Below are 26,303 nucleotides of genomic sequence, written 5' to 3'. Positions count from 1 at the left end.
CTCACAGACTGGGGTACATTGTGTTTGAGACAGTATGTTTTTCTGCAATCGGGATGATATGTATGTTTTGCACTTTGGCTCCTGAGGAACACTGCTTCATTTGGCTATATTCATGTGTGGTTCCAACAATTAGACCTGAACTGGAACCAGACGAGGAAAGATGGCCATCAGAATGATGGAAAACAAAGTTCGGGAGGGGGGTGGGTGGGGAAAGAAAACTTGAAGCAGATCTCCAAGTCTCTTATTCCATGGAAGCTGTTGACTCGCTGGCAATGAGTTAATTGAGAAACACAGCTTGGAGTATAAAGTGGAGAACACTTTGTGGACTGTCAGAAGTGCTCTCCATTTTTCTAACACTCATGTGCCTGTCTAAGAGTTTCTTAAATTTCCTAACTTACTACCTCTGCCATCAGCCCTGTTCCACACATCCACCACTTACCTCTGACATCTCTCCTGTACTCCAATCACTTTAAAATTATATCCCCTGGTATTGACGTGGGTATTAGCCATTTCAGCCCTGGGATAAGATCTCTGGCTATCTACTTGGCCTATGACCTCTAACATCTTGCCCTGTCAAGTCACCTCCCGTGTTTGTTCGAAACGGGAGAAAACCTAGCTCACTCAACCTATCCTTGTATTCTGTCTTCAAATTCGATCCTCCAAACTGAATTACTTCACACTTTTCCTGGTTAAACTCCATTTGCAACTTCTCGGCTGATCCTATCATCCAAACAACCTGCAACCATCTGCAAACTTACTAACCCACCCTCATCCAGGTCATTTATAACAATCACAATGAACAGAGGTCCCAGAACAGATCCCTGCAGAATACCGCTGCACTGACCTCCAGAAAGAAAATGCTCCTTCTACTCCCATCTGCCAATCCTGTTGGTTCTGTATCCACACGGCCAAGTTCCTCTCGATCCCACACTTCCTGACTTTCTGAACAAGCTGACTGTATCAAACACCTTACTAAAATCCATGTACATCCCATCCACTGCTCTACCTTCATCAATGTGCTTTGTCACAAATAATTCAATCAGGCTCATGAGGTGTGAAGTGCCCCTCACAAAGCCATGCTGACTATCCCTAATCACATTATACCTCTCCAAATGCTCATAAACCTTATCTCTAAGAATCTTTTCCAATAACTTGCCTAACACTGGCATCTCACTGCTCTCTTATTCCCAGGGTTATCCCTATAGTCTTTCTCCCTTGCTGTTCACCTTAGCCTGCAGCAGAGAGACACAGCACAAGGCAGAAAGCTCAAGCCTTGGCCTTTCTCGGGAATATCTGTTTGCCTAGACATCTCCATCCAGCAAAAAACTGCCTCGGAAAACTTCCATCGTACTCCAGTGCTGAAAGCTCAACTCTGAAATGATCTGGAGAGGACAGCTCTTACAACACATTGCGTCATCCTCGCCAAGAGTTCCTGCAACCTCCAACGCAGCCTCAGCTGTGTCTGAGTCACAAATCGCTTGGCTGTTTACTACATTAGAAATCAGCCTAATGCATACTCATCTCCCACAGCAGACTGTGTGTCTGCAAACATTTAGCTCAGATTTGGACTTCACTGAAGTGCCAGCACTCAGGTTCTTAGAAATCTCTCTGGCACCCTACTACAGTCCTGGTGAGGGCCTTGCAGAAAGAACATGCCTCCTGCAGATACCAGCTGACTCAGGGCCTGTACTGGACACCTTGGGGTGCCTTTGTGATTTCAGCCCTTCACTGGGGGATGGATGGTGGAAATAGATCTGGTGGCAGGGAAGGGAGCTATACAAGCCATGTGCAGACAGACAGGATGAGCTGAATTTGGCATCACGTTGGGCACAGACATGGTGGGATGAAGCACTTGTTACTGGACTAACACAGTTTCCAGTTCCAGGTTCCGGCTATTCCAAAAAACTGAAATCAACAGAGAATGTTACACTGTCTGAGACTCCAGCAGCAGAGAAACCCAGTGATATTTGACGCACCATCAATAACTCTCGGAGAACTGAGGCGAGAGTTAGGTTTTTATTAGCTGGAAGAGAGCACTATCAGCAGCAAGAGACCATCACACAACATCCTGGAGACTGAGGGGGGAGCAGTGCCTCCAATCGCCTTTATACAGGGGTCTGTGGGAGGAGCCACAGGAGCAGTCAGCGGTGGGGGGGGGGCGTGTCCAGACAGGTATATGTAGTTCACCACATTATTGTTCTGTGAAGCTCCAGAGCATTATGGCACTTTGACAACAAGCTTCAGTGTGACTGATAATGGGGTTTCAGTGACATTAAAGCAAATTCCAAGACCACCGTCTTAACTCCTAACCATTGTTTTAACATCGGCCAATCACGGATCGGGAGTGAGGGAAGTGACTCACTCAGGTCAGCCAGTGTGCAATGCTTTGTGGGAGTTTTAGTGTTTGAACACCAGCCAATCAGAGATCTGGATTCATTAACAAGGACATAAGGCAGGGGCAAGCCTTTGTTAGAGTAGGGATTTGAGACATCAGCTTGAGTGCAAGAAGGTGAAACGCTGCAGGTAGATTTTTTTTCTCTGTTTATTTATTCTTTCCTCCATAATTGCACAGTTAAAGCAGTAAGGGCACGTCTTGTGGGAGGCAGGCAGGGATCCAGCGTTCCTGATGGATTCACCTGCAGGAAGTGCATCCAGCCGAAGCTTGGAGCAGACTGTGGTAAGGAGTTGCAGCAACTGGAGGATCTCCAGATCACTCGGGAGGCTGAGGGGCTGATAGATAGGACAGGTAGAAAGTAGCTATACCCAAGGTGCAGGGCATTCCTGTGGCCAACCCCCTGTTGGGGGGGGGGGGGGGGGGAGAAAATGACCCAGCAGAGAAAAACCACAGCAGTCGGGTCTTCGGCACTGAATTTGGCTCTGTGGCCCGGAAGGGGGCAGAAAGGTGAGCTGTGGTGATTCTATGGATGAGAACGAGATTCTCAGGTGGTCTGTTGCCTCACGGGTGCCAGGGTCTGGGACATCTCAGGTCGAATCCTCAGCGTTCTTTAGCGGAAGGGTGAACAGCCAGAGGTCACGGTCCATATAGGTACCGATGACACAGGTAGGAAGAAGGTTCTGCAAAGGGAGTTTGGGGAGTTAGATGCTAAATTAAAGGGCTGGACCTCCAGGGTTGTGATCTCAGAATTGCTACCTTTGCCGCATGCTACAGAGGCCAGAACTAGGAAGATCATACAGTTTAACATGTGGCTAAGGAGTTGGTGCAAGAGGGAGGGCATAAGGTTTTTGGATCATTGGGGGACCTGTACAGAAGAGATGGTTTGTACCTGATCTGGAGGGGAACTAATATCCTAGCAGGAAGGTTTGCTCGTGCTGCATGGAGAGGGGTTTAAACTGGAGATGCAGGGGACTGGGGACCAGATAGTGGAGAGGTTGTGCACACCTCAAGTTCAGGAATCAAACGGTTCCGCATGGTGGGACTGATGTTCTGACTTGCGTACATTTCGATGCAAGAAGTATTGCCGGAAAGGCAGATGATCATAAAACCATGAGACGTGGGAGCAGAATGAGGCCATTCAGCCCATCGAGTCTGCTCCACCATTCCATCATGGCTGGTCCCGGATTCCACTCAACCCCACACACCCGCCTTCTCGTCATATCCTTTCACGCCCTGACTGATCAGGAAACCACCATCTTCCACTTTACATATACCCACAGATTTGGCCTCCACTGCAGTCTGTGGCAGAGCATTCGACAGGTTCACTACTCTCTGTTCTAAAAGGTCGCCCCTCAATTTTGAGGCTGTGCCCTCTAGTTCTGGATACCCCCACCACAGGAAACATCCTCTCCACAGCCACCTTAATTAAGTCCTTTCAACTTCTGGTAGGTTTCAATGAGATCCCCCCACATTCTTCTAAATTCCAGTGAGTACAGGCCCAAAGCTGCCAAACTCTCCTCATATGTTAACCTCTTCCTTCCCAGAATCATCCTCGTAAACCTCCTCTGGAGTCACACATCCTTTCTGAGATATGCGGCCCAAAGCTGTTGACAATACTCCAAGTGTGTCCTGACTAGTGTCTTATAAAGCCTCAGCATTATTCTATTCCCCTTGAAATAAATGCCAACATTGCATTTGCCTTCTTTACCACAGACACAACCTGTAAATTAACCTTCTGGGAGTCTTGCACGAGGACTTCCAAGTCTCTCTGCACCTCCGATGTTTGAACCTTCTCCCCATTTAGATAATAGTCCGCACTATTGTTCCTTTTACCAAAATGCATTATCATACATTTCCCAACACTGTATTCCATCTGACACTTTTTGCCCATTCTTCCAATTTGTCCAAGTCCTGCTGCAATTGCATTGCTTCCCCAGGGCATGGGTAAACACACGGAATTACGATATTGCAGCCACTAATGAGATTTGGTTTCAGGAGGAATAAGAAAGGAAGTCCACATTAATGGGGCTATATTATAAACCACCCAACAGTCCACGGGATTTACAGGAATGATTTTTTTTTGAGAGATTGTAAACTGCTGCAAGAAACATACGGTTGCGATAGTAGGTGATTTTAACTTTCCACATATTGACCGGGACTCCCATACTGTAAAAGGACCAGATAGGATAGTTTGTCAAATGTGTTCAGAAAAGGTTCCTTAATTCATACATAGAAGTCCCTACGAGACAAGTCTTGATCTCCTGTTAGGGAGTGACACGGGGCAGTTGATAGAAGTTTGAGTAGGGGAACACTGTTGCTTCTAGTGATTATAATGCCATTAATTTCAAGGTAAGTATGGAAAAGGATAGGCCTGGTCCTTGCACTGAGAGTCTAAATTGGAGAAAGGCCAATTCTGATGATATCAGAAATCATCAAGCAAGTTGGACTGACTGGGACAGGCTGCATTCTGGCAAAGGTGTGCTTGGTAAATGGCAGGTCTTCCAAAGTGAAAGTTTGAGAGTACAAAGCTTGCACGTGCCTGTCAGAATAAAAAGCAAGGATAACAGGTTTAGGAACCTTGCAATGCAAGAAACGGACGTGCATAGCAGGTATAGGAAAGAAGGAGCAAATGAGGTAGTTGAGGAGTACAAGAATTGAAAAAAAGAAATAAATCAGGAGGGCTAAAGGAAGGCATGAAGTTGCTCTAGAATCACAAGGGGTTCTACAGGGCAAAAGGACTGCAAGGGACGGAGTTGTTCCTCTGGAAAATCAGAATGGTAATCTATGCGTGCAGCCAAAAGAGGGGTGGGGGGGGGGGGGGATGTTTTGAATCTATTTACTCGGGAGATGGACGGAGTCTACAGAAGTGAGGCAAAGCAGCAGCGCGGTCACGGGCCCTGCTCACATTACAGAGGAGGAGATGCTTGCTGTCTTGAGGCAAATTAGGGTGGGCGGATCTCCAGGGACCGACGGGGTGTTTCTTTGGACCCTGTGGGAGGCAAGTACAGACACTGCAGGGGCCCTTGCAGATATATTTAAGTTATCTTTAGCGGCCGGTGAGGTACCGGAGGATTGGCTAACATTGCTCTGCTGAGTAATAAAAAGCCCTAAGAATCAACTAGGATATTATAGGCTGGTGAGCCTGTCATCAGTAGTGGGCAAGTTATTGGAAAGTATTGTAAGGGACCAGATAAATTAGTATTTGGATAGACAGGGACTGATGAGGGATAGTTAACATGGCTTTGTGCATGGTAGGTCGTGTCTAACCAATCTTACAGAGCTTTTCAAGGCATTTGACAAGGCCCTGCATAGGAGGTTGGTCAAGAAGGTTCAGTCGAAAGGCACTCAAGATGAGGTAGTAATTGGATTGGACATCGGCTTTGCGGGAGAAGCCAGGGAGTGGAAGTAAATGGTTGCCTCTCTGACAATGCCAGTGACTAGTGGAATGATGCTAGGTCCATTGCTGTCTGTTGTCTTGATCAATGATCTGGAAGATAAAGTGGTTAACTCTGCAAATTTGCAGATCACATCAAGACTGGGGTGCAGTGGACAGTGAGGAAAATTATCAAAGCTTGCAGAGTGATCTGCAGCAGCTAGAAAAATTGGAGCTAGTATTTAATGTAGATAAGTGTGCGGTGTGGCACTTTGGGAGCATCGACCAGTGTAAGTCGTACACACTAAACCGTAGAGCACTGAAGAGTGTAACAGGACAAAGGGATCTGCCGAGAGCTGCCTTACCCAAAAGACCTGGTCATCGCACAAGTGGAATCTGCCAGGACAAACCCACCCTTCCTGCGTTAGTCACGGACACCGTGGATCTCGGGATCCAAGGGGTGATGTGCCTTTGCATGTTACACTGAGGATGGCAGAAATCCAGAACTCTGCCTTAAAAAGCTGAAGCTTCTGAGCTGTGGATGTGGACGTACTGGGTGAGGGTATCCGTGGATTTGGAGCAAGGGCAGATGCAGATTTCAGATCCCTTTCAGTCATGGTTGAACTGAATGACAGGATAGGCTCAAGAGGCAGAATGGTACCCTTTCACAGAATCCCGAGTACTTTCACCCTCTAAGCTTCTCCGTGGGAATACCCACTGGGGCAAGATGACAGAGATAACTTTTCTGTGCAGTTCTACACAATGAGGATTGGTTTTCCATTTAAGCTTTATTCTGAATAAGGTTGTAACTTGGGAAAAAAAATCAAAGTAGTTATAAAACAAATTCCATAACTTTAGTGTGATCACCTTATAGAAGTGTAGCAGCTGCTTTAATAATGCCCTTCTGTTGCGAATCTCTTATGTGACGGACTTACTACATCTTGTTCCCACAAGCAGCCTGTGTCCCACAGGAAGGAACTTGTGGAAAGAACTCAGAGGGCCGTTCGAATGGGAAACTAACCAGTCTTCAGAATATAAATTCCTGGGGTCAAAAAGTAGTCTTAAACTTCCCACACTTATGAAATGCTGAAGAAATAAATAGCATCCTCAGCCCCGGGGAGTTCTTCTGCTGTTTCTCTTAGAAATAACTCATTGATCTTGTTCCAAAGAATGCTTATGATGTCCCATAGAAATGAAAAAGTCCTTTTTACAGTATCAGGAATTCCCAAAGCACTTTACAGCCAGTGATGAATCCTTTTCAGCCACTGCTGTATGTAGGAAAAACAAGCAATTGTGCAAAAGGGGACCCACAGCAGCGACGTAACCAGACACTAGCCAAGAAGTTCAGCTGCACTGGAATCGTGAAACGCTAAGGCAGTGATACCAAGTTGATCGGATGCAACTCAGATGCACACAGTCATTAAGAGGACTGCAGTGTGTGGTCAACAACAATCACTTTGCTTCTGGCAGTAGTGTGCAGTAACAGGGCACAAGTCCCCGAGACTCTCAGAGGCCAGCTGCACCTCGAAAGAGAAAAGCTCATCTCCTCCACCCCTGCTCGCCAACTTCAGAAAGCCAGATCAAAGCTCAGACTGATGAGCTGCGGGAACTTGCTGTAACACGCAGAGGATTGGAGCAACTCAGTGTGGGAGCATCTCTGGAGGGAAATGGACAGTCAGCATTTCAGGTTGAGAGCCTTCACTAGTCCGGATGAAGCACAAGTGTTGTCCGTTTCCTTCCATAAATGCTGCCTGACCTGAGTTTTGTGAATTACTCAAAATTGCAGCATCTTTGCTCTCTTGTGTCTCTGTGGGTACCTGAAGTATTGGCTGAGGGTTTCACTAGAACAGGGGTGTCAAACTCATTTTAGGTCACGGGCCGGATTGAGCAAAATGCAGCTTCATGCGGGCCGGATCAGTCGGACGCGTGCGAACGCAGCTTTCGTTGCCTCCGTTTTTTCAGCCTGCTCTCATGTGTCTCAGTCTCTGCTATAACTACAAAGTGTTTCACTTTACAAATTCCGTTTCTTATGAAGAAGACTGCCGAATAAACACTAAAAACCCTGAAAACCTGGTACCTGAATAAACTCAGCATTAGCCATATCATACGCCATAGGCGCTTCGATTACTGGGGCCAGCTTTAATAGTAATCAGATATTATCTTGCGGGCCAAAGATAATTCCACCGCGGGCCGGATTCGGCCCGCGGGCCTTGAGTTTGACATATATGCAGTAGAGGATGTAAATCGCCCCCGAGTACAGGCCAGTAGGGGAATTGTGGAGAGGGGAAGGTACTGAGCATCTGAGAGAGAATAGGCAACTGGGAACAAATAGGACCGAGGGGAGGCGTAGGCTCAGTGGTTCATATGGCCTGCTTCTATGCCATGAGAAGGATGAGGAGGAGGGAACTCCTCCATGCCTTAAAAAGAGAAGGTTGGAAGATGTGGCCAAGGAGACCCATCTCAGAGACGAAGTATTACCACCCCGAGACTTTGCTGGAACAGGGTTCACAGGATCAGTGAACACTAGCTACAGACATCAGCACACACACATACACCCTCTCCTGGCTGCAGCAGAAGCACAAACCGACACATCCGCCCAGCTCTCACACGCACCGGCAACGCACTGACGAAGGGTAGGAAGGGTGCTGGCACACACTGACATTCCGCAGCAGCAGACGACAGTGATCCGGGACTCCGGGTCTGTGATCACTGTAAATACGGCCATGTCTCCATGGAGATTGAAGCAGCCCTCACCCCTGGGAGGTATCTGCTCCTCTCTCACTGCGGCTGGCCACCCCACACCCAGGGGGAGCAGCCCAGTGGGCAAATGTGTCAGAGGCAAGGGCTGGCATGAGAAGCAGCAGTCACGGTTGTCCCTGTGGTGGCTTTACCCGGCTGCCTGCCTAACCTGTTGCTGTCATTCTCACCTGGGTTCAGGGGTCGGCATTAAGCCAGACTCACCCTGGCAATAGGGTCTGCTAGCCGGTTGGCATTTAACCATTACCCCATGGATCCAATACAGAGACAAGCCATCTACCCATATCCTCATCCATGCCATTAACCCCATATGCCTGCAGTCACGCTGTGCCTCTCCGCTCCGTTCCCACCCAAGTGCCTGCCTCTACCATCTGCTCTCACAGCTCCAGATTACCACCACTCCCAGTCAGAGAACCTCTCCCCTCCTCACCTCATGGCCTCTACTTCCGGACTCCCCTGCCTTGGGAAACAATGCCCCAACAAAACCCCTCATTGTTTTATAAACCTCCATTAGTCGCCCCTCAGCCTCCTGTGGAGCAGTGATAATAAACCCAGTTTATCCAAGACCTCGTCAGAACCTCAGCCCCCCCGGTCGGCATTTTGCCCTGAATCTTTTCTACACTCCAGCAGTGTGGTGAGAGAACTTGGACACACTACCCCACGTGCAGTCTGACAGCTGCAAAGTGATGTCTCAACCCGTAGACTCAATGCCTCCCTCTAAGAATTACCCAGTACCTGTGGCACTCTCTGCACCCAGCCCTTCTGCTGCCAAAGCCCGTCTTTGCTGACCCTCCCCACAGTGACGCGGGAGAGGTCGCCACCGTGTAGGTGACGCAGGCGTCCGCTAGGGCCCAGTTTCAGTGACGCAGACTGAGCCAGCGCAGAGTACTCACCGTTCCCACTCGGTTGATGGCACAGGTGAAGCAGTTGTTGACGATCGCTGCGTTCCTAGCTTCAATTGGCCACAACGGCTCACTGCATCATTGACAGAGGATAACAGAGGTAAGCACTGTGACGACTGCGTTCAATAAAACCTCCCACCAGTGGTGCTTGCTGACGTTCCATTTCATTGGCAGCAACCCAGTAATCCCTCTGGGACTGCAGCGTCACACACCACCCTCCCTGCTCCTGATCTACACGTGCCAGCAAGCATTCCGAAGGATGGTGGGTGGGATGGGGAGGGATTTGTTGGCTGTTGCCAGGTTTTGGGCATCTTCTGACAGACGGGAACAGGGCACTTCTACAGCCGAGCTGCAACAATCAGGGGTTGGGTGGAGCCGGGCAGAGGTGGGATTTGCTGCCAGCCGTTCTTCCTGTACCCGCAAACTCTCCTGTCACCACTGTTTCTGTGACCTTCTGCACTGTGTTCACTTCCCACTCGCAGACGGTCCTCGGGAACTGAGCTGCCATAAGCTGGGGGGGGGGGGGGTGGGTCTAGTATCACTAAAACCCCTTCAGAGTAAAACACTAGCAAAGTACAAGTGGATATGTAAAGCAGTTTGGTGCAAGTTATAACGTGCTATAATGGAGCCAGCACAGGCAACTGAAAGAGCAGCTTCACTCCCACAGGAGCATTCAGGCTTCTTTTCCTCCAGAATGGGAAGCAAGGAGGACTGACAGATCTCAGAGTGAAAACCCACAGGTCCCTGCAGGGAACAGAGCAGCAGATCAGGCAGCAGTTGATGTGGCTGGTGATGGTCATTATGTCCCGGGCTTAAGCAGACACACAGATGGTCAGTAACAGAGACAAATTTACAGCCAGGAAGGAGATGAAGAATGGACTTAGGAGAGCTAGGAGCAAGAAGACGTTGGTGAGCAGGATTAAGGAAAACCCAAATTCATGTGTGAAGAACAAGAGGATGACTAGAGGGAGGGTAAAATGGATAAGGGATAGAAGAGGGAAGATGTGCCTGGAATCAGAGGAGGTGGGGAGGTCCTTAATGACTACTTTGTTTGCTATTCACCAGTGAGAGAAACCTGGAGATAGGTGAACTCAGCGTAGAACAGGCTGATATGTCGGAGTACATCCATGTTAAGGAAGAGGATGTGCTGGACTTTTGAAAAGCATTATTATAGATAGATCCCAGGGAACAGATGGGATATACCCTAGGTTACTATGGGAAATGAGGGAAGAGATTGTTACATTTTTGGTGGCAATCTTTGCATCCTCACCGGCCACAGCATTATTGGAGAGTGGCAAATGTTATTCCTTTGTTCAAGACAGGGAGCAGCCATAACCCTAGGGGTTATAGACCAGTGAGTCTTACTTCAGTGGAAGCTAAACTTATGGAGAGGATTCTCAGAGACAGGAGCATTTGGAGAAGCATAGTCTGATTATGGACAGTCAACATGGCTTTGTGAGGGGCAGATCATGCCTCACGTCTGAATTCGCTGAGGAAGTGACAGAACAAACTGATGAAGGTAGAAGGTGGTGCATAGAAACATAGAAAACCTACAGCACAACACAGGCCCTTCGGCCCACAAAGCTGTGCCGAACATGTCCTTACCTTAGAAATTACCTAGGGTTACCCATAACCTTCTATTTTTCTAAGCTCCATGTACCTATCCAGGAGTGCCTATTGTATCCGCCTCCACCACCGTTGCCGGCAGCCCATTCCACGCACTTACCATACTCTGCGTAAAAAACTTACCCCTGACATCTCCTCTGTACCTCCTTCCAAGCACCTTAAAACTGTGCCCTCTTCAGCCCTGGGAAAAAGCCTCTGACTGTCCACATGAACAATGTCTCTCATCATCTTATACACCTCTATCAGGTCACCTCTCATCCTCTGCCGTTCCAAGGAGAAAAGGCCGAGTTCACTCAACCGACTCTCATAAAGCATGCTCCCCAATCCAGGCCACATCCTTGTCAATCTCCTCTGCACCCTTTCTATGGTTTCCACATTATTCTTGTAGTGAGGCGAGCAGAACTGAGCACAGTACTACAAGTGGGGTCTGACCAGGGTCCTATATAGCTGCAACATTAACTCTCGGCTCCTAAACTCAATCCCACAGTTGATGAAGGCCAGTGCACTGCATGCCTTAACCACAGTGAAAACCTGCGCTGCAGCTTTGAGTGTCCTATGGACTCGGACCCCAAGATCCCTCTGATTCTCCACACTGCCAAGAGTCTTACCATTAATACTATATTCTGCCGTCATATTTGACCTACCAAAATGAACCACCTCACACTTACCTGGGATGAACTCCATCTGCCACATTTCAGCCCAGTTTTGGATCCTATCAATGTCCCGCTGTAACCTGCGACAGACCTCCCACTATTCAAAATAGCCCCAACCTTTGTGTCATCAGCAAACTTACTAACTCATCCCTCCACTTCCTCATCCAGGTCATTTATAAAAATCATGAAGAGAAGGGGTCCCAGAACAGATCCCTGAGGCACACCACTGGTCACAGACCTCCATGCAGAATATGACCCGTCTACAGCCACTCTGCCTTCTGTGGGCAAGCCAGTTCTGGATCCACAAAGCAATGTCCCCTTGGATCCCATGCCTCCTTACTTTCTCAATAAGCCTCACATGGGGTACCTTATCAAATGCCTTGCTGAAATCCATATACACTACATCTACTGCTCTTCCTTCATCAATGTGTTTAGTCACATCCTCAAAAAATTCTATCAGGCTCGTAAGGCACGACCTGCCTTTGACAAAGCCATGCTGACTACTCCTAATCATCTTATACCTTTCCAAATGTTCATAAATCCTGCCTCTCAGGATCTTCTCCATCAACTTACCAACCACTGAAGTAAGACTCACTGGTCTATAATTTTCTGGGCTATCCCTACTCCCTTTCTTGAATAAAGGAACAACATCCGCAACCCTCCAATCCTCCGGAACCTCTCCCGTCCCCATTGATGATGCAAAGTTCATCACCAGAGGCTCAGCAATCTCCTCCCTCGCCTCCCACAGTAGCCTGGGGTACATCCCATCCAGTCCTGGTGACTTATCCAACTTATGCTTTCCAAAAGCTCCAGCACATCCTCTTTCTTAATATCTACATGCTCAAGCTTTTCAGTCCACTGCAAGTCATCACTACAATCGCCAAGATCCTTTTCCATAGTGAATACTGAAGTATTCATTAAGTACCTCTGCTGTTTCCTCTGGTTCCATACACACTTTCCCATTGTCACACTTGATTGATCCTATTCTCTCATGTCTTATCCTCTTGCTCTTCACATACTTGTAGAATGCCTTGGGGTTTTCCTTAATCCTGCTCGCCAAGGCCTTCTCATGGCCCCTTCTGTCTCTCTTAATTTCATTCTTAAGCTCCTTTCTGCTAGCCTTATAATTTTATAGATCTCTATCAGTACCTAGTTTTTTGAACCTTTCATAAGCTCTTCTTTTCTTGACTAGATTTACAACAGCCTTTGTACACCACGGTTCTTGTACCCTACCATCCCTTCCCAGTCTCACTGGAACGTACCTATGCAGAACTCCACGCAAATATCCCCTGAACATTTGCCACATTTCTTCCATACATTTCCCTGAAAACATCTGTTCCCAATTTATGCTTCCAAGTTCCTGCCTGACCGCCTCATATTTCCCCTTACTCCAATTAAATTCCTAACCTGTCTGTTCCTATCCCTCTCCAATGCTATGGTAAAGGAGATAGAATTGTGATCACCACCTCCAAAATGCTCTCCCACTGCATATGGAGTTCAGTAAGGCATTTGACGGGATTCCCCACAGGCTCATTGGAAACTTGGCTGCATGAATTGAGAATTGGCTTCGCTACAGAAAGCGCAGTGTAGTAACAGATGAAGTGTATTCTTCCCGGAGGTCAGTGACCCGTGGTGCTCCAGGACCCCAGTCTGAGAATTTTGATAAATAACTTGGATGAGGAAGGAGATTCTTTGATTGGACAGCCACACAGATGCAGAAGAAGCGTTTGTATTCCTGTGCAGGTCCAGAGCTGGAAAACTTGGAAAAAGTTTTGGGAAAAAAAAAACTTGGAAAACCTAGTCTCCATAAAAGACAGGTATCATGTAGTGGAGTGGTCATTGTCAGAGTGATAAGGCTTTGTCTCAGCAGACTTTGGCGAGAACAGGATGAGGCAAGGTAAGTAGGTAAGTTTATTTCTTATTTCTCTTTCTTACCCAACCCTTGAACGAATAGGGGGTGTGTCTGCAGGGCCAGTGTTCTGTTCTGAGTGTCAGATTTGACTTCCAGCCTTCTGGTAGCCACCTGCACCAGGTACATGGAGATTCAGCTCCTCAGAGACCGTGTTAGGGAGCTGGAGCTGCAGCTCGATGTCCTTTGGCTTGTTAGGGAAAGTGAGGAGGTGATAGACAGGAGCTACAAGGAGGTAGTCATCCCTAGGCCAGAGGAGACAGATAAATGGTGATTGTTAAGAGAGAGAAGGGAAAACGTCAGACAGTGGCTATCCCCTTCAACAATAAGTACCCCATTTTGAGTACTGTTGTGGGGGATGACCTACCTGGAGGTAACCATGCCTCTGGCACTGAGTCTGGCCCTGTGGCTCAGAACGGGAGGGAACTGAAGGGGGGGGGGGCAGCGGTAATAGGGGACTCTATAGTTACAGGAACAGATAAGCGATTCTGTGGACGTGATCAAGAAGCACGGATGGTAGCTTGCTTCCCAGGTGACATAGTCAGTGATGTTTCTGGATGCATCCACAATATCCTGAAAAGGGAGGGTCAGCAGCCAGAGGCCATCGTACATATTGGTACCAATGTCATCGGGAGAAAACGGGAGGAGCTCCTGAAAACTGAATACGTACAGGGGGTTGGGAAGGAAGCTGAGAAGCAGGACCTCAAGGGTAGTAATCTTGGATTGCTGCCTTTCCACACGACAGTGAGGAGAGGAATAGAATGAGGTGGCAGATAAATGTGTGGCTGAAGAATTGGAGCAGGGGGCAGAGACCTCTTCTGGGGCAGGTGTGACCTGGGATGGGTTGCATTGGAATCTGAGGGGGCCAATATCCCTTGTGCACAGGTTTACCAGAGCTTTGGGGAGTGGTTTAAACTAATATGGCAGGGGGATGGGACAGAGCTGCGGGTGAGCCAGCGGGTTTACAAGTAGCTGATGGGTGTAACATGGGTAGCATTGCAAGTTAAGAGACGAGGAAATTTGGGCAGGCTAAGTGAACAGGTAAAGCTATGGTAAATGAGATACAATGTAAAAAAGTTTTAGTATTGGTTAGTTTCCCCTCATATTTCATCAGGGGTCAGTATTGGGACCACTACTTTTCACATTGATTGTCAATGATTTTGGTAATGGAACTGATGGCTTTGTGGCAAAGTTTGCAGATGATACAAAGATAGGTGGAGGGGTAGGTTGTGCTGAGGAAGCAATGTGATTGCAGAAGGATTTAGAATGGGGGCAGATGGAATACAGTATGATAATATATGATAATGCATATTGGTAAAAGGTACAATTGTGTGGACTACTGGGGAGAAAATTCAAACATCAGAGGTGCAGAGGGACTTGTGAGTCCTCGTACAAGGCTCCCAGAAGGTTAACTTACAGGTTGAGTCTGTGGTAAAGAAGGCAAATGCAATGTTGGTATTCATTTCTAGAGAAGTAGAATATAACAACAAGGAGATAATGCTGAGGCTTTATAAGACACTAGTCAGTCCGCATTTTGAGTATTGTTAATAGATTTGGGCCCCACATCTTAGAAAGGATGCGTTGAGAGTCCAGAAGCGGTTCATGAGGACGATTCCAGGAATGAAGGGATTAATATATGAGGAGTGTTTGGCAGCTTTAGGCCTGTACTCACTGGAATTTAGAAGAATGGGGGGTGGGATCTTATTGAAGCCTACCAATTGTTGAAAGGACTAGATAGTGTTAATGTGGGGAGGATGTTTCCTGTGGTGGGGGTATCCAGGACTAGATGGCACAGTCTCAAAATTGAGGGGTGACCCTTTAGAACAGAGATAAGGAGGAATTTTTTTAACCAGGGAGCAGTGAATCTGTGGAATGCTCTGCCACAGACTGCGGTGGAGGCCAAGACCACATGTATATTTAAAGCGGAAGTTGATCTCTTCCTGATCGGTCAGGGCATCAAAAGTTATGGTGGTAAGGCAGATGTTCGGGGTTCAGTGGGATCCGGGATCAGTCTTGATGGAATAGCAGAGCAGACTTGATGGGCTGAATGGCCTATTTCTTCTCCTGTGTCTACTGGTCTAATGGTAAGGGTGGGTTAGTAAGTTTGCAGATGACACAAAGCTCAGTGGGGTTGTGGATAGTGCTGAAGGTTGTCGTAGGTGACAGTGGAACAGTGTCAGGATGCAGAGCTGGGCTGAGAAGTGGCATATGGAGTTACTTCAGAAGGTTGATAGGGTGGTTTGTTGACCTTCATTAACTCAAGAGCCATAAAGAAATGTTGCAGCTCTATAAAACTCTGGCTAGACCACACTGGGAGTATTGCGGTCAGTTCTAGTTACCTCATTATAGGGAGGATGTGGAAGCTTTAGCGAGGGCGCAGAGTAGATTTACCAGGATGCAGCCTGGATTAGTGAGCTTGTCTCATGAGAATACATTGAGTGTGTTGAAGTTTTTCTCTTTGAAGAGGAGGAGGCTGAGAGGTGATTTGTTAGCAGTATAGAAGATGTTGACAGGCACAGCCAAAGATATTTTCCCCACTGATAAACGACTGATATGAGAGGGCATAATTGGAGGAAAGTATGGGGGGTAGATGTCAGAGGTTAAGTTTTTGCACACACAGATGTGGACCATGCACACGGATTGGATTAGAGTGATCTTGGAGTAGGATAAAAGGTTGGCGCAACATCATAGTCTGGTGAGCCTGTGCTGTGCTATGTTCCATGTTCTAAAAGTTGAACCTATCAAACATTGTGTTCCTGAATGCAACATGAATCATAAAATTCTGATCCTTCATAGTATTAAGTACTTTTTCCTAGTGGGAGCTTCGTGCAACAGCTGCATCTTTATCAAAGCCATCTGGTGCTTTTAGAAAGTAAATACAATGCCACAGTTTAAGTGATGGACTTGTTTGGAACTGTGCCCTGTTACTTACTGTGAGATCGCACTCAGAGCTTCATACAGGACTGGTGCTGCAGAGGGCAGTGTTGTCCAAATCTTAGACAAAACCCAACCATTATTGGAGGTTCGTTCTGGCACCTTGGCAAGATGATGTTAATACTAAGGCATCACCTTAGCTGAACAAAGTCAGAATAGCCTGAAAGCTATGGGCATACATTTTGTATTTGATCCAGAAGTACTGGGACCTACCCTGATAATCTGCCAACTGACACATAACAAAGCCCAGCTAACCGGGAAGGTAGAGCTTGGTAAAATATACACAAGGGAGATAGACAGCCCTGGAGATCTACACAGGGTTCTCAGAAAACAGTCCGACATTTTAAAGATTACCTTGACATAGGTAGGAAGAGTGACGGGGTTCTGCAAAGTATGTTCAGGGAGTTGGGTGCTGAGTTAAAGGGCAGGACATCCAGGGTTGTGACCTCAGGTTCGCTTCCTGTGGCACGTTAGCTAGTGAGGCCAGAACTAGGAAGATCATACATGGCTAAGAGTTGGTGTAGGAGAGAGGGAATAAGATTTTTGGATCATTGGGCTCTCTTCTAGGGAAGGTAGGACCTGTACAGAGGGGATAGTTTGTGCCTGAATTGGAAAGGGACTAATATCCTAGCGGGAAGGTTTGCTAATGCTGCATGGGGTGGAGGGGGTGGGTTAAGCCAGAGTTGCAGAGGACGGGAACCAGAGTACCGTGACAGATAGTGGTGAGATTGTGGAGACAGATGTTGTTAAGACTTCAGACAAAGTCCAGAATCAAAAGGTTGAGTATGGCATGACTAATGTCCTGAGATGTGTATATTTCATCTCATAGGAAAGGCAGATGAATTCAGGAATTGGATCAACACGTCGAATTATGATATTATAGCTATTAGTGAGACTTGGCTGCAAGAGGGGCAGGACTGACAGCTCAGCATTCCGGGGTTCATTTGTTTTAGATGCGGCAGAGCGGGAGGGAGTAAAGGAAATACTAGTCAGCGAAAATATCACAGCAGTGCTCAGTCGCAACAGACTGGAGAACTCATCTAGAGAGGCATTATGGGTGGAAATGAGTAATAAGAAAGGTATGTTCTCGTTAATGGGGACCACCCAACCATCTGAGGGATTTAGAGGAACAAGTTTGTCCGAGATTGCACACTGTTGCAATAAACATCAAGTTGTTACAGTAGATGATCTCAACTTTCCACACATTGACTGGGACTAGATGGGGTGGAATTTGTCAAATGTGTACAGGAAAGTTTCCTTCATCAGTACAAAGAAGTCCCAATGAGAGAGCATGTGATACTTGATCTGCTGTTAGGGAATGAGTCAGGGCAGGTGGCAGAAGTTTGTGTGGGGGAACACTCTGCATCCAGTGACCACTATGCCATAGGTTTCAAAGTAAATATGCAAAAAGATAGGTCTGGTCTAAGAGTTGGGATTCCAAATCAAAGAAAGGCAAATTTTGATGGTATCAGAAAGGGTCTAGCAAGTTGGACTGACCGGGAAGGCTGTTTTCTGGCAAAGGTACTTGGAAAATGGGAGGCATTCAAAAGTGAAATTTTGGGAGTACAAAGCTTGTATGTGCCTGTCAGAATAAAAGATAAAGATACCAGGTCAAGAAAACCTTGGTTTTCAAGAGATAGTGAGGACCTAGTTAAGAAAAAAATGGAGGTGCATGGCAGGTAGGAACAAATGAGGTGCTTATGGAGTATAAGAAATGCAAGAGAACATTAAAAAAGAAATCAGGAGAGCTAAAAGAAGGCATGAAGCTGTTCTAGCAGGTGGATACGTGAAGAGCAAAAGGATTGCAAAGAACAAAAGTGGTCCTCTGGAAGATTAGAATGATGATCCATAGATTGAGTCAAAGGAGATGGAGGGAGATCTTAAATTAATTTTTTTTGTATCTGTATTTACTTAGGAGATGAACACAGGGTCTTAAAGAAGTGTGGCAAAGCAGCATCAACTTCATGGGTCCTATACAGATTACAGAAGAAGTTATTTGCTGTCTTAAGGCAAATTTGGGTGGATAGATCCCCTGGGCTTGAGAAGGTGTTCCCTTGGACCCTGTGGGAGGCGTGCAGAAATTGCTGGGGTCCGAGCAGAGATATTTAAATCATCCTTTGTGACAGGAGAGGTACCAGAGGATTGGAGGATAGCCACAGTTGTTGTGCTGTTTAAACCCGGTGACAGCGGTAGTGGGAAAATCATTGACAGGTATTCTAAGGGACCAGATATATGAGTATTTGGACAGATATGCTTTGCTTAAGAATAGTCTGCATGGTTTTGTGTGTGGTAGGCCATGTCTAACCAATCTTATAGAGCTTTTCATGGAAGTTACCTGGAAAGTTGATGAAGGCAAGGCCTTCAGCAAGGCACTTGACAAGGTCCCTCCCACATGGGAGGTTGGTCAAGAAGGTTCAGTTGCTTAGCATTCAAGATGAGGTAGTAAACTGGATTAGACATTGGCTTTGTAGGAGAAGCAGTAGTACAAGGTCACCTCTCTGACTGGAGGCCTGTGACTAGAGGAGAGTCTCAGGGATCGGTGCTGGGTCCGTTGTTGCTTGTCATCTATATCAATGATCTGGATGATAATGTGGTTAAATGGATCAGCAAATTTGCAGATGACACCAAGTTTGGGGGTGTAGTGGACAGTGAGGAAGGCTATCGTGGCTTGCAACAGGATCTGGACTAGTTGGAAAAATGGGCTGAAAACCGGCAGATGGAATTTAATGCAGACTAGTGTGAGGTGTTGCACTTTGGGAGGACCAACCAGGGTAAGTCTTACATAGTGTCTAGTACACTGAGGAGTGTGGTAGAACAAAGGGATCTGGAAATACAGGTCCATAATCCATTGAAAGTAGCGTCACAGGTAGATAGGGTCATAAAGAAAGCCTTTGCCACATTGGCCTTCACAAATCAATGAATGCAGGAGATGGGATGTTACGTTGAAGTTGGTGAGGACTAATTTGGAGTATTGTGTGCAGTTTTGGTCACCTCCCACAGAAAATTATAAATAAGATTGAAAGAGTACAGAGAAAATTTACAAGGATGTTGCCAGGTCTGATGGACTCGACTTACAAGGAAGATTGAATAGATTAGGACTTTATTGAGAATGCAGAAAATTGAGAGGATATAGAGGATTACAAAATGATGAGGGGTATAGACAGGGTAAATGCAAGCAGGCTAATTCTACTGAGATTCTGTGGGACTACAACCAGAGGTCATGGGTTAAGGGTGAAAGGTGAAAACTTTAAGGGGAATGAGGGGAAACTTCTTCACTCAGAGGGTCATGAGAATGTGGAACGAGTTGCCAGCACAAGTGATTTGAATTCCAATGTTTAAGAGAAGTTTGGATAGGTATCTGTGTGGTAAGGGTATGGAGGACTAGCATCCCAGGGCAGGTCAATGGAGTAGGGAGTTTAAATGCTTTGGCATGGCCGAGATGGGTCGAGGGCCTGTTTCTGTGCTGTACTTTTCTATGACTTTAATAAAATGTTACAGTTACAGAGAAAGTGCAGTACAGGCAGACATCAAGGCAACAAAGTCATTATGAGGTCAAGAATCAATTTTATCATATTAGGAAACCATTCAGCAGTCCTGTAAGAGTGGGGTAGAACCAGTGCTCGAGCTTAGTGGTACATGCTTTTGTATTTTCTGCACAATGGGGTGGGGTGGGGGGGGTGAGAACCTCTGGGATGGGTGCATCGCTGATTATGTTGGCGGTGAAAACTGTAGACAGAGGGGACACTGAGCCCTGCCCACAGCTCTCTGCAGCATCTTGCAGACTCAAGCAGAGCAGATGGCATACCAAATAGCCTCTGGCTACGATGCGTCTTCTGGCTCGGCTCAGTGTAGGAATCTCGACCCTTCGGGAAGAGCAACGACAAGCCACTGCTCTTCCCTTTCACAGGAACAGTTCCAGCTATTATCCCAATGAAAGAAATTTGCTGTCACAATGCACAGCCCATCCTCCCAGACCGAATCTGCCCTGGCGAGCACTCAGGGTTCCAATCGATTTGCTGTCCCAGCTCCGGAAGCTGGGAGGTAAACGCACGCTCGAGTGCTGTATTTAAATATGACAGCATGCTCAGATTGAATTAGAAAGCTTCCATCTGGTGTAGACAACTCCTGTCAGTACCTTGTATAGCTTTCCAGATACTGCTTATTTGGTTAATTGAGTTTGTATTGGAGATTTGTTAGTCTAGCTTCGTGCTTTCCTTCCTGCATCCACCCCACCCTTCCCCTTTCTTGTTCTCAACCGGAAGCCTGGGGCAGGAGCTCTTAGAAAACAAAACTTACACCATCAAGTTACCTGTCTGGTGTAGTTTCACCACAATTCAAAGAGGTTCCATATGTTTTGCCCAGTGCCAGCTCATAGATGTCAATGACACAACAAACTACCCTTTATGCTACTTGGCTGACAGAGTTTAGGGTGCTGGCTAAATTCTGAATAGCTGTCAAAGGTTATCATTAAATTAAATTATTATGTTCTCTTAGAACTTGGGGGGGGTGCTTTGGGGTTCTAATGTTTAACTGTCACTCATTCTTTGGGGGCAATCCTCTGTTTTCATGGATGTTTGCAAAGAAAAAGAATTTCAGGATATATATTGTATACATTTCTCTGATATTAAATGTATCTATTGAAATCTTACCTCAGCTCCCCCACGGTAGCACAAGGATTGAAGATAATTTCAGCTCCATTAATGCTGTACATTAACCAATTCAAAGGGTGGTGTCGACCATAACAGATATTTACAGCAATCCGTCCAAACTGAGTCTGAAACACTGTGTGCCCCGTGTTTCCTTCCATGTAATACGTCGACTGTAAGTGGAGAAATAAAACTGTCACAGGTCATGCATACAAATTACAACTGAACTAGTTCCTAGCCACTTCTACACCGTCACTGGGAGAAATCCTTCAACAGGTTCAGCACAAGACCCAACACCACGTTACCAAAGAGGACCTGAGATGCCAATCTTACCAATCCATTTTGGGCCAGCAAGACGGAGTGGGAACCCGGCCCAAGAGGTCCTTGTTACAAATGGACGTTATCAGGATGCAGAGCTAGGCTGAGAACTGGCAGATGGCAGTTCAGCCCGGAAAAGTGTGAAGTGATTCATTTTGAAGGTCAGAATTCCTAGCAGAGTGGAGGAACAGGGGGATCTTGGGGTACACGATTATAGATCCTCAAATTTGCAATGCAAGTTGATGGGGTTGTTAACAAGGTGTATGGTGTGTTGGCTTTCGTTAGTTGGGCGACTGAGTTCAAGAAGCACCCGGTAATGTTACAGCTCTATAAAACCCCAGTTAGACCACACTTAGAATGTTGTGTTCAACTCTGGTGAGATTTACCAGAATGCGGCCTGGACTAGAGGGCATGTCTAAGGAAGAAAGTTTGAGTGAGCTCTTTGGACCAAAGAAGGAAGAGAGGTAATTTGATAGAGGTGTACAAGATGATAAGAGGAATAAATGGAGTGGGGAGCCAGAGACTTTTTCTCAGGGCTACCATGAGGGGCATAATCTCAAGATGATTGGAGGGAAGTATAGGGAGGATGCTAGAGGTGGGTTTTCCACCCAGAGTGGTGGGCAAAATGTTCGGCCATTGGGAAGTCCCACTTGTGGCAGATGGGGCGGAGGTGCTCGATGAAGCGGTCTCCCAATTCACGGCGGGGCTCACCAATGTACAGCAGGCTGCATTGGGAACACCAGACACAACAGACGACCCCAGCAAATTCACAGGCGAAGTGTTGCCTCACCTGGAAGGACTGTTTGGGGCCCTGAATTGAGGTGAAGAAGGAGGTGAATGGGCAGGTGAGGCACTTTAGCCACTTGCATGGACAAGTGCCAGGACAGAGATCAGTTGAGAGGGACAAATGGACAAGGTAATCGCAGAGGGAGCAATCCCTGCGGAAAGCTGAGGGGGGTGGGGAGATAAATATGGGTCAGCCATGATGAAATGGCGGAGCAGACTCAATGGGCAAATGGCCTAATTCTGCTCCGATGTCTAATGGTAAACATATATTTAGTAGTAGGGTCCCTTTGGAGATGGTGTAATGTGATGGATGTGGAGGCTAATGGGGACTCTATCACTATTACAGTGGCGGGAAGATGGGGTTAGCGTAGATGTACGGGAAATAGACAAGATACAGGTGAGGGCAGCATTAATAGTGGAGGACAGGAAACCCTGTACTTTAAAGGAGAAGGACATCCCTCGTGTCCTGGAAAGGAAAACCACAGATGTGGCAAGACACTGAGAAAAGGGAAATTACCATTTTTACAGGAGACAGGGTGGGAAGAGGTATAGTCAAGATAACACTGGAATTAATAGGTTTATAAAAGATGTTGGTTGACAGTCTGTCTCCAGAGATGGAGACCGAGAGATCTACAAAGCCAAGGGAGGGGTCAGAGACGGCCCAAGTGAATTTAAGGACAGGGTGGAAGTTAAGGTTCAGCTTGGGTGCACGGGTCCCTTCCAACCACTGGCATCTGGTCAATGACACACTGATCAGAGAGGCCATCGAATGACAGGCATAGGCACGCACATAACCTCCTGATTGTTGTAACATCCCATCCTACAGGGTGGGAACTTGCCATTCTTACGCAGAGTTCAGAGCCACCAAGGTACCACTCCTGTCGTTCAGGGGTAATTAGCAATGGACAATAAATGCACGGCCACTGCCACTGACAAATCTAAAACTCCAATAACCAAGTGTTCTGGTGAGAAGTTGCCAGCCCTGAGACAAGTGGTACTGAAGAGCCTTGAGGGCTTTATACAGCGTTCTCGGAGTACACTCGTCTCTCCTGCTCCCTGTCTGCAGCGTAGTGATTTCCCGGTACGGCACCCCAGGTGTTTGCTACCAAACAAATCCTGTGTACTGGCAGAACTGATCCTGCTAGGTCTGGTGCACTGAAGGCAGATGTGCCCGTAGCAGCACACACCACTGGGTACACAGCAGGGCAGCAAGGGAAGCCCAGGGCAATGCACTGAGGTTCTGTATACTGGGGAGGAAACCTGCCTATACCTGAGGGAGCACTGCAAGGTAGTGTCCAGATTCACGTTGCAGGAATGGCCGTTAGACACAGCCCTGCGCACAGTCTCACATGATGGGTCAAGGTTAACGATACGAGGTGAGGAGACACCATAGACTACTGGAGCATGGCAGCACTCCCCCCATCTCACAGCAAGCCACTCTGCACCCCAGGGAGGGGAACTCTTCTATCTGCTGGAGCCTCAAGATACGCCAAAAAATTAAGAGGTAGTTAGAAAATAGAAAAACATGTTCTAACATTTTTAAAGCAGCTACTAACACATTGAAAATCAATTTAAACCATTAAAATAACCTGGCTCCTGCAGGGGGTTGATGTCTCTCCTCACTGCACAGGGGAGGGTCATGGTGAACCGGGTTTAGCCCAGCACACACGTGGTGGGGTGGGGGGGGGGCAGTCTCCAGGTCTCTGCAGAAGGGAAATCTGCACCACAGGAAGCGGGGAAGCACCAGTCAACACAGGGTCACTGGAAACTGGGACAACTGTGGGGGTGTCCAGTAGCACTTACATCTACAACGATGAAAGGCTTGGAGAGGATGGTGATGAAGCATATCAACTCCTGCCTGAGAGGTGAATTGGATCTCCTCCAATTTGCCTACTGCTGCAACAGGTCCACATCAGATGCTAATCTCAGTGGCTCTTCACTCAACCCTGGAACATCCGGACAGCAGAGATGCAGACGTCAGGATGCTCTTTATCAACTACAGCTCAGTATTCAATGCTATCACCTTTCAAAGCTAATCAATAAACTTCAGGACCTTCACCTCAATACCTCCTTGTGCAACTGGATTTCCTCACTTGCAGACCCCAGTCAGTTCGGATTGGAAACAACATCTCCTCCACAATCTCCATCAGCACAGGAGCACCACAAGGCTGTGAGCTTAGTCTCCCTCTCTGCCCACTTTACTCTTACGACTGTGTGGCTAAGTATCGCTCCCATGTCGTATTCCAGTTTTCCGATGACATCACTGTCATAGACCAAATCAAATGTGGTGATGAATCGGCCTATAGGAGGGAGATTGAGAGGCGCTGTAACAACCACCTCTCACTCAATGTCAGCAAGGCCAAGGAGCTGATTATTAACTTCAGGAGGAGGAAACCAGAGGTCCATAGGCCAGTCCTCATCAGAGGATCAAAGGTGGATGCTTTAAATTACTTGGTGTTATTGAGGACCTGTCCTGAGCCCAGCATGTAAATGCAATTACTAAGAAAGCATGGCAGCGCCTCCACTTCCTCATGAGTTTGACATCAGCTTCGGGAACAGTTACTACCCCTCAACCATCAGCTTCGGGAACAGTTACTACCCCTCAACCATCAGGTTCGGGAACAGTTACTACCCCTCAACCATCAGGTTCGGGAACAGTTACTACCCCTCAACCATCAGCTTCGGGAACAGTTACTACCCCTCAACCATCAGGTTCTTGAACCAAAGGGGATAACTTAACTCAACTTCACTTGCCCATCACTGAAATGTTCCCACAACCTGTGGACTCACTTTCAAGGACTCTTCATCTCATGTTCTTGATATTTATTGTTTATGTATTTATTTTTGCTTTTGTATTTGCAGTTTGTCTCTTGCAGACTGGTTGGATACCCAAGTTGGTGTGGCCTTTCATTCTATTACGGTTATTATTGAGTATGCCCGCAAGAAAATGCATCTCAGGGTTTTGTATGTACTTGAATAATAAATTTACTTTCCACTTTGATACGTGGGCAGGTCTGAGTGTTGACAATGAACATCTGCTCTGATCCAGTGAATCTACACGACGTCCTTCACAAGTACGGGACCCAAAACCGCACCCGGCCTCTGCAACACACGCAAGCTCAGCAGGCCAGGCCGCGTCTACGGAAAAGAGACGTTTCCGCCCAAGACTCTACGGCAGGACCGAAGGGTTTCTCACGTTTGTGACACAGACTTTGCACAAGACCTTCCTCCTGAAGCCAAACCCATGGACAATCCGCTGATCCGCTGGATGTCTCCAGTGCTTCCCTGCTGTCTTCCCAGATTCTGGCACCTGCAGTATTTTCCTTTTTAACGACAAGCTGGCTACTTTCACAGCGGTCATAGGAAAATTCATCACATACAGTAAAGTAAGTTCCTGGAGACAACTGCAGCTTTCATTTATACTCACTGGAGATAGCCAACAAGGATCAAAAGCAGAAAACGATGAATGCGGTAAATCAGAATACTGGAAACACTCAGCAGGTGCTGTCTACAATACTTAGCGATGATTTCAATCTTAACGTTGGGGCGTGAGACAGAAATTTGCAGATACACAAAGTCTGGCCAGGTGGTTGGTTTACAAGGGAGGAGATACACTCTTAAGCTGCAGCATGTTACAGACAGTCTGGTCATTTGGATTGTGGAAAGTGGCACATTGTGAACTGAATCCAGGAGGAGAAAAGTTATACATTTGGGGAGACAGACGGACATACTTTATTGATCCCGAGGGAAATTTGGTTTCGTTACAGCCGCATCAACCACGAATGGTGTAGAAATATAGCAATATAAAACCATAAATAATTAAATAATAAGTTAATCATGCCAAGTGGAAATAAGACAAGGACCAGCCTATTGGCTCAGGGTGTCTGACACTCCGAGGGAGGAGTTGTAAAGTTTGATGGCCACAGGTAGGAATGACTTCCTATGACGCTCAGTGTTACATCTCGGTGGAATGAGTCTCTGGCTGAATGTACTCCTGTGCCTAA

The 26,303-nt window shown here is 47.0% G+C and overlaps 1 protein-coding gene across 3 annotated transcripts in view; it reads right to left on the bottom strand.

Annotated features, from left to right (window-relative positions):
• The window catches only part of upb1 (ureidopropionase, beta), a 260,500-nt gene that overhangs the window by 13,767 nt on the left and 220,430 nt on the right, over positions 1 to 26,303 (bottom strand). For all 3 annotated transcript variants that reach the window (XM_073055581.1, XM_073055580.1, XM_073055582.1), the window contains 2 exons: positions 21,199 to 21,368; positions 9,419 to 9,500 (listed from right to left, as the gene is read on the bottom strand). In XM_073055581.1, coding sequence (XP_072911682.1) covers positions 9,419 to 9,500; positions 21,199 to 21,368 — 252 coding nt within the window. The remainder of the gene's footprint in view (positions 1 to 9,418; positions 9,501 to 21,198; positions 21,369 to 26,303) is intronic.

Source organism: Hemitrygon akajei, chromosome 9 (genome assembly GCF_048418815.1).
Source record: "Hemitrygon akajei chromosome 9, sHemAka1.3, whole genome shotgun sequence".
Taxonomy (NCBI): Eukaryota; Metazoa; Chordata; class Chondrichthyes; order Myliobatiformes; family Dasyatidae; genus Hemitrygon; species Hemitrygon akajei.
Note: the sequence above shows the minus strand (reverse complement) of the source record. Positions and strands in the feature narration are given on the sequence as shown.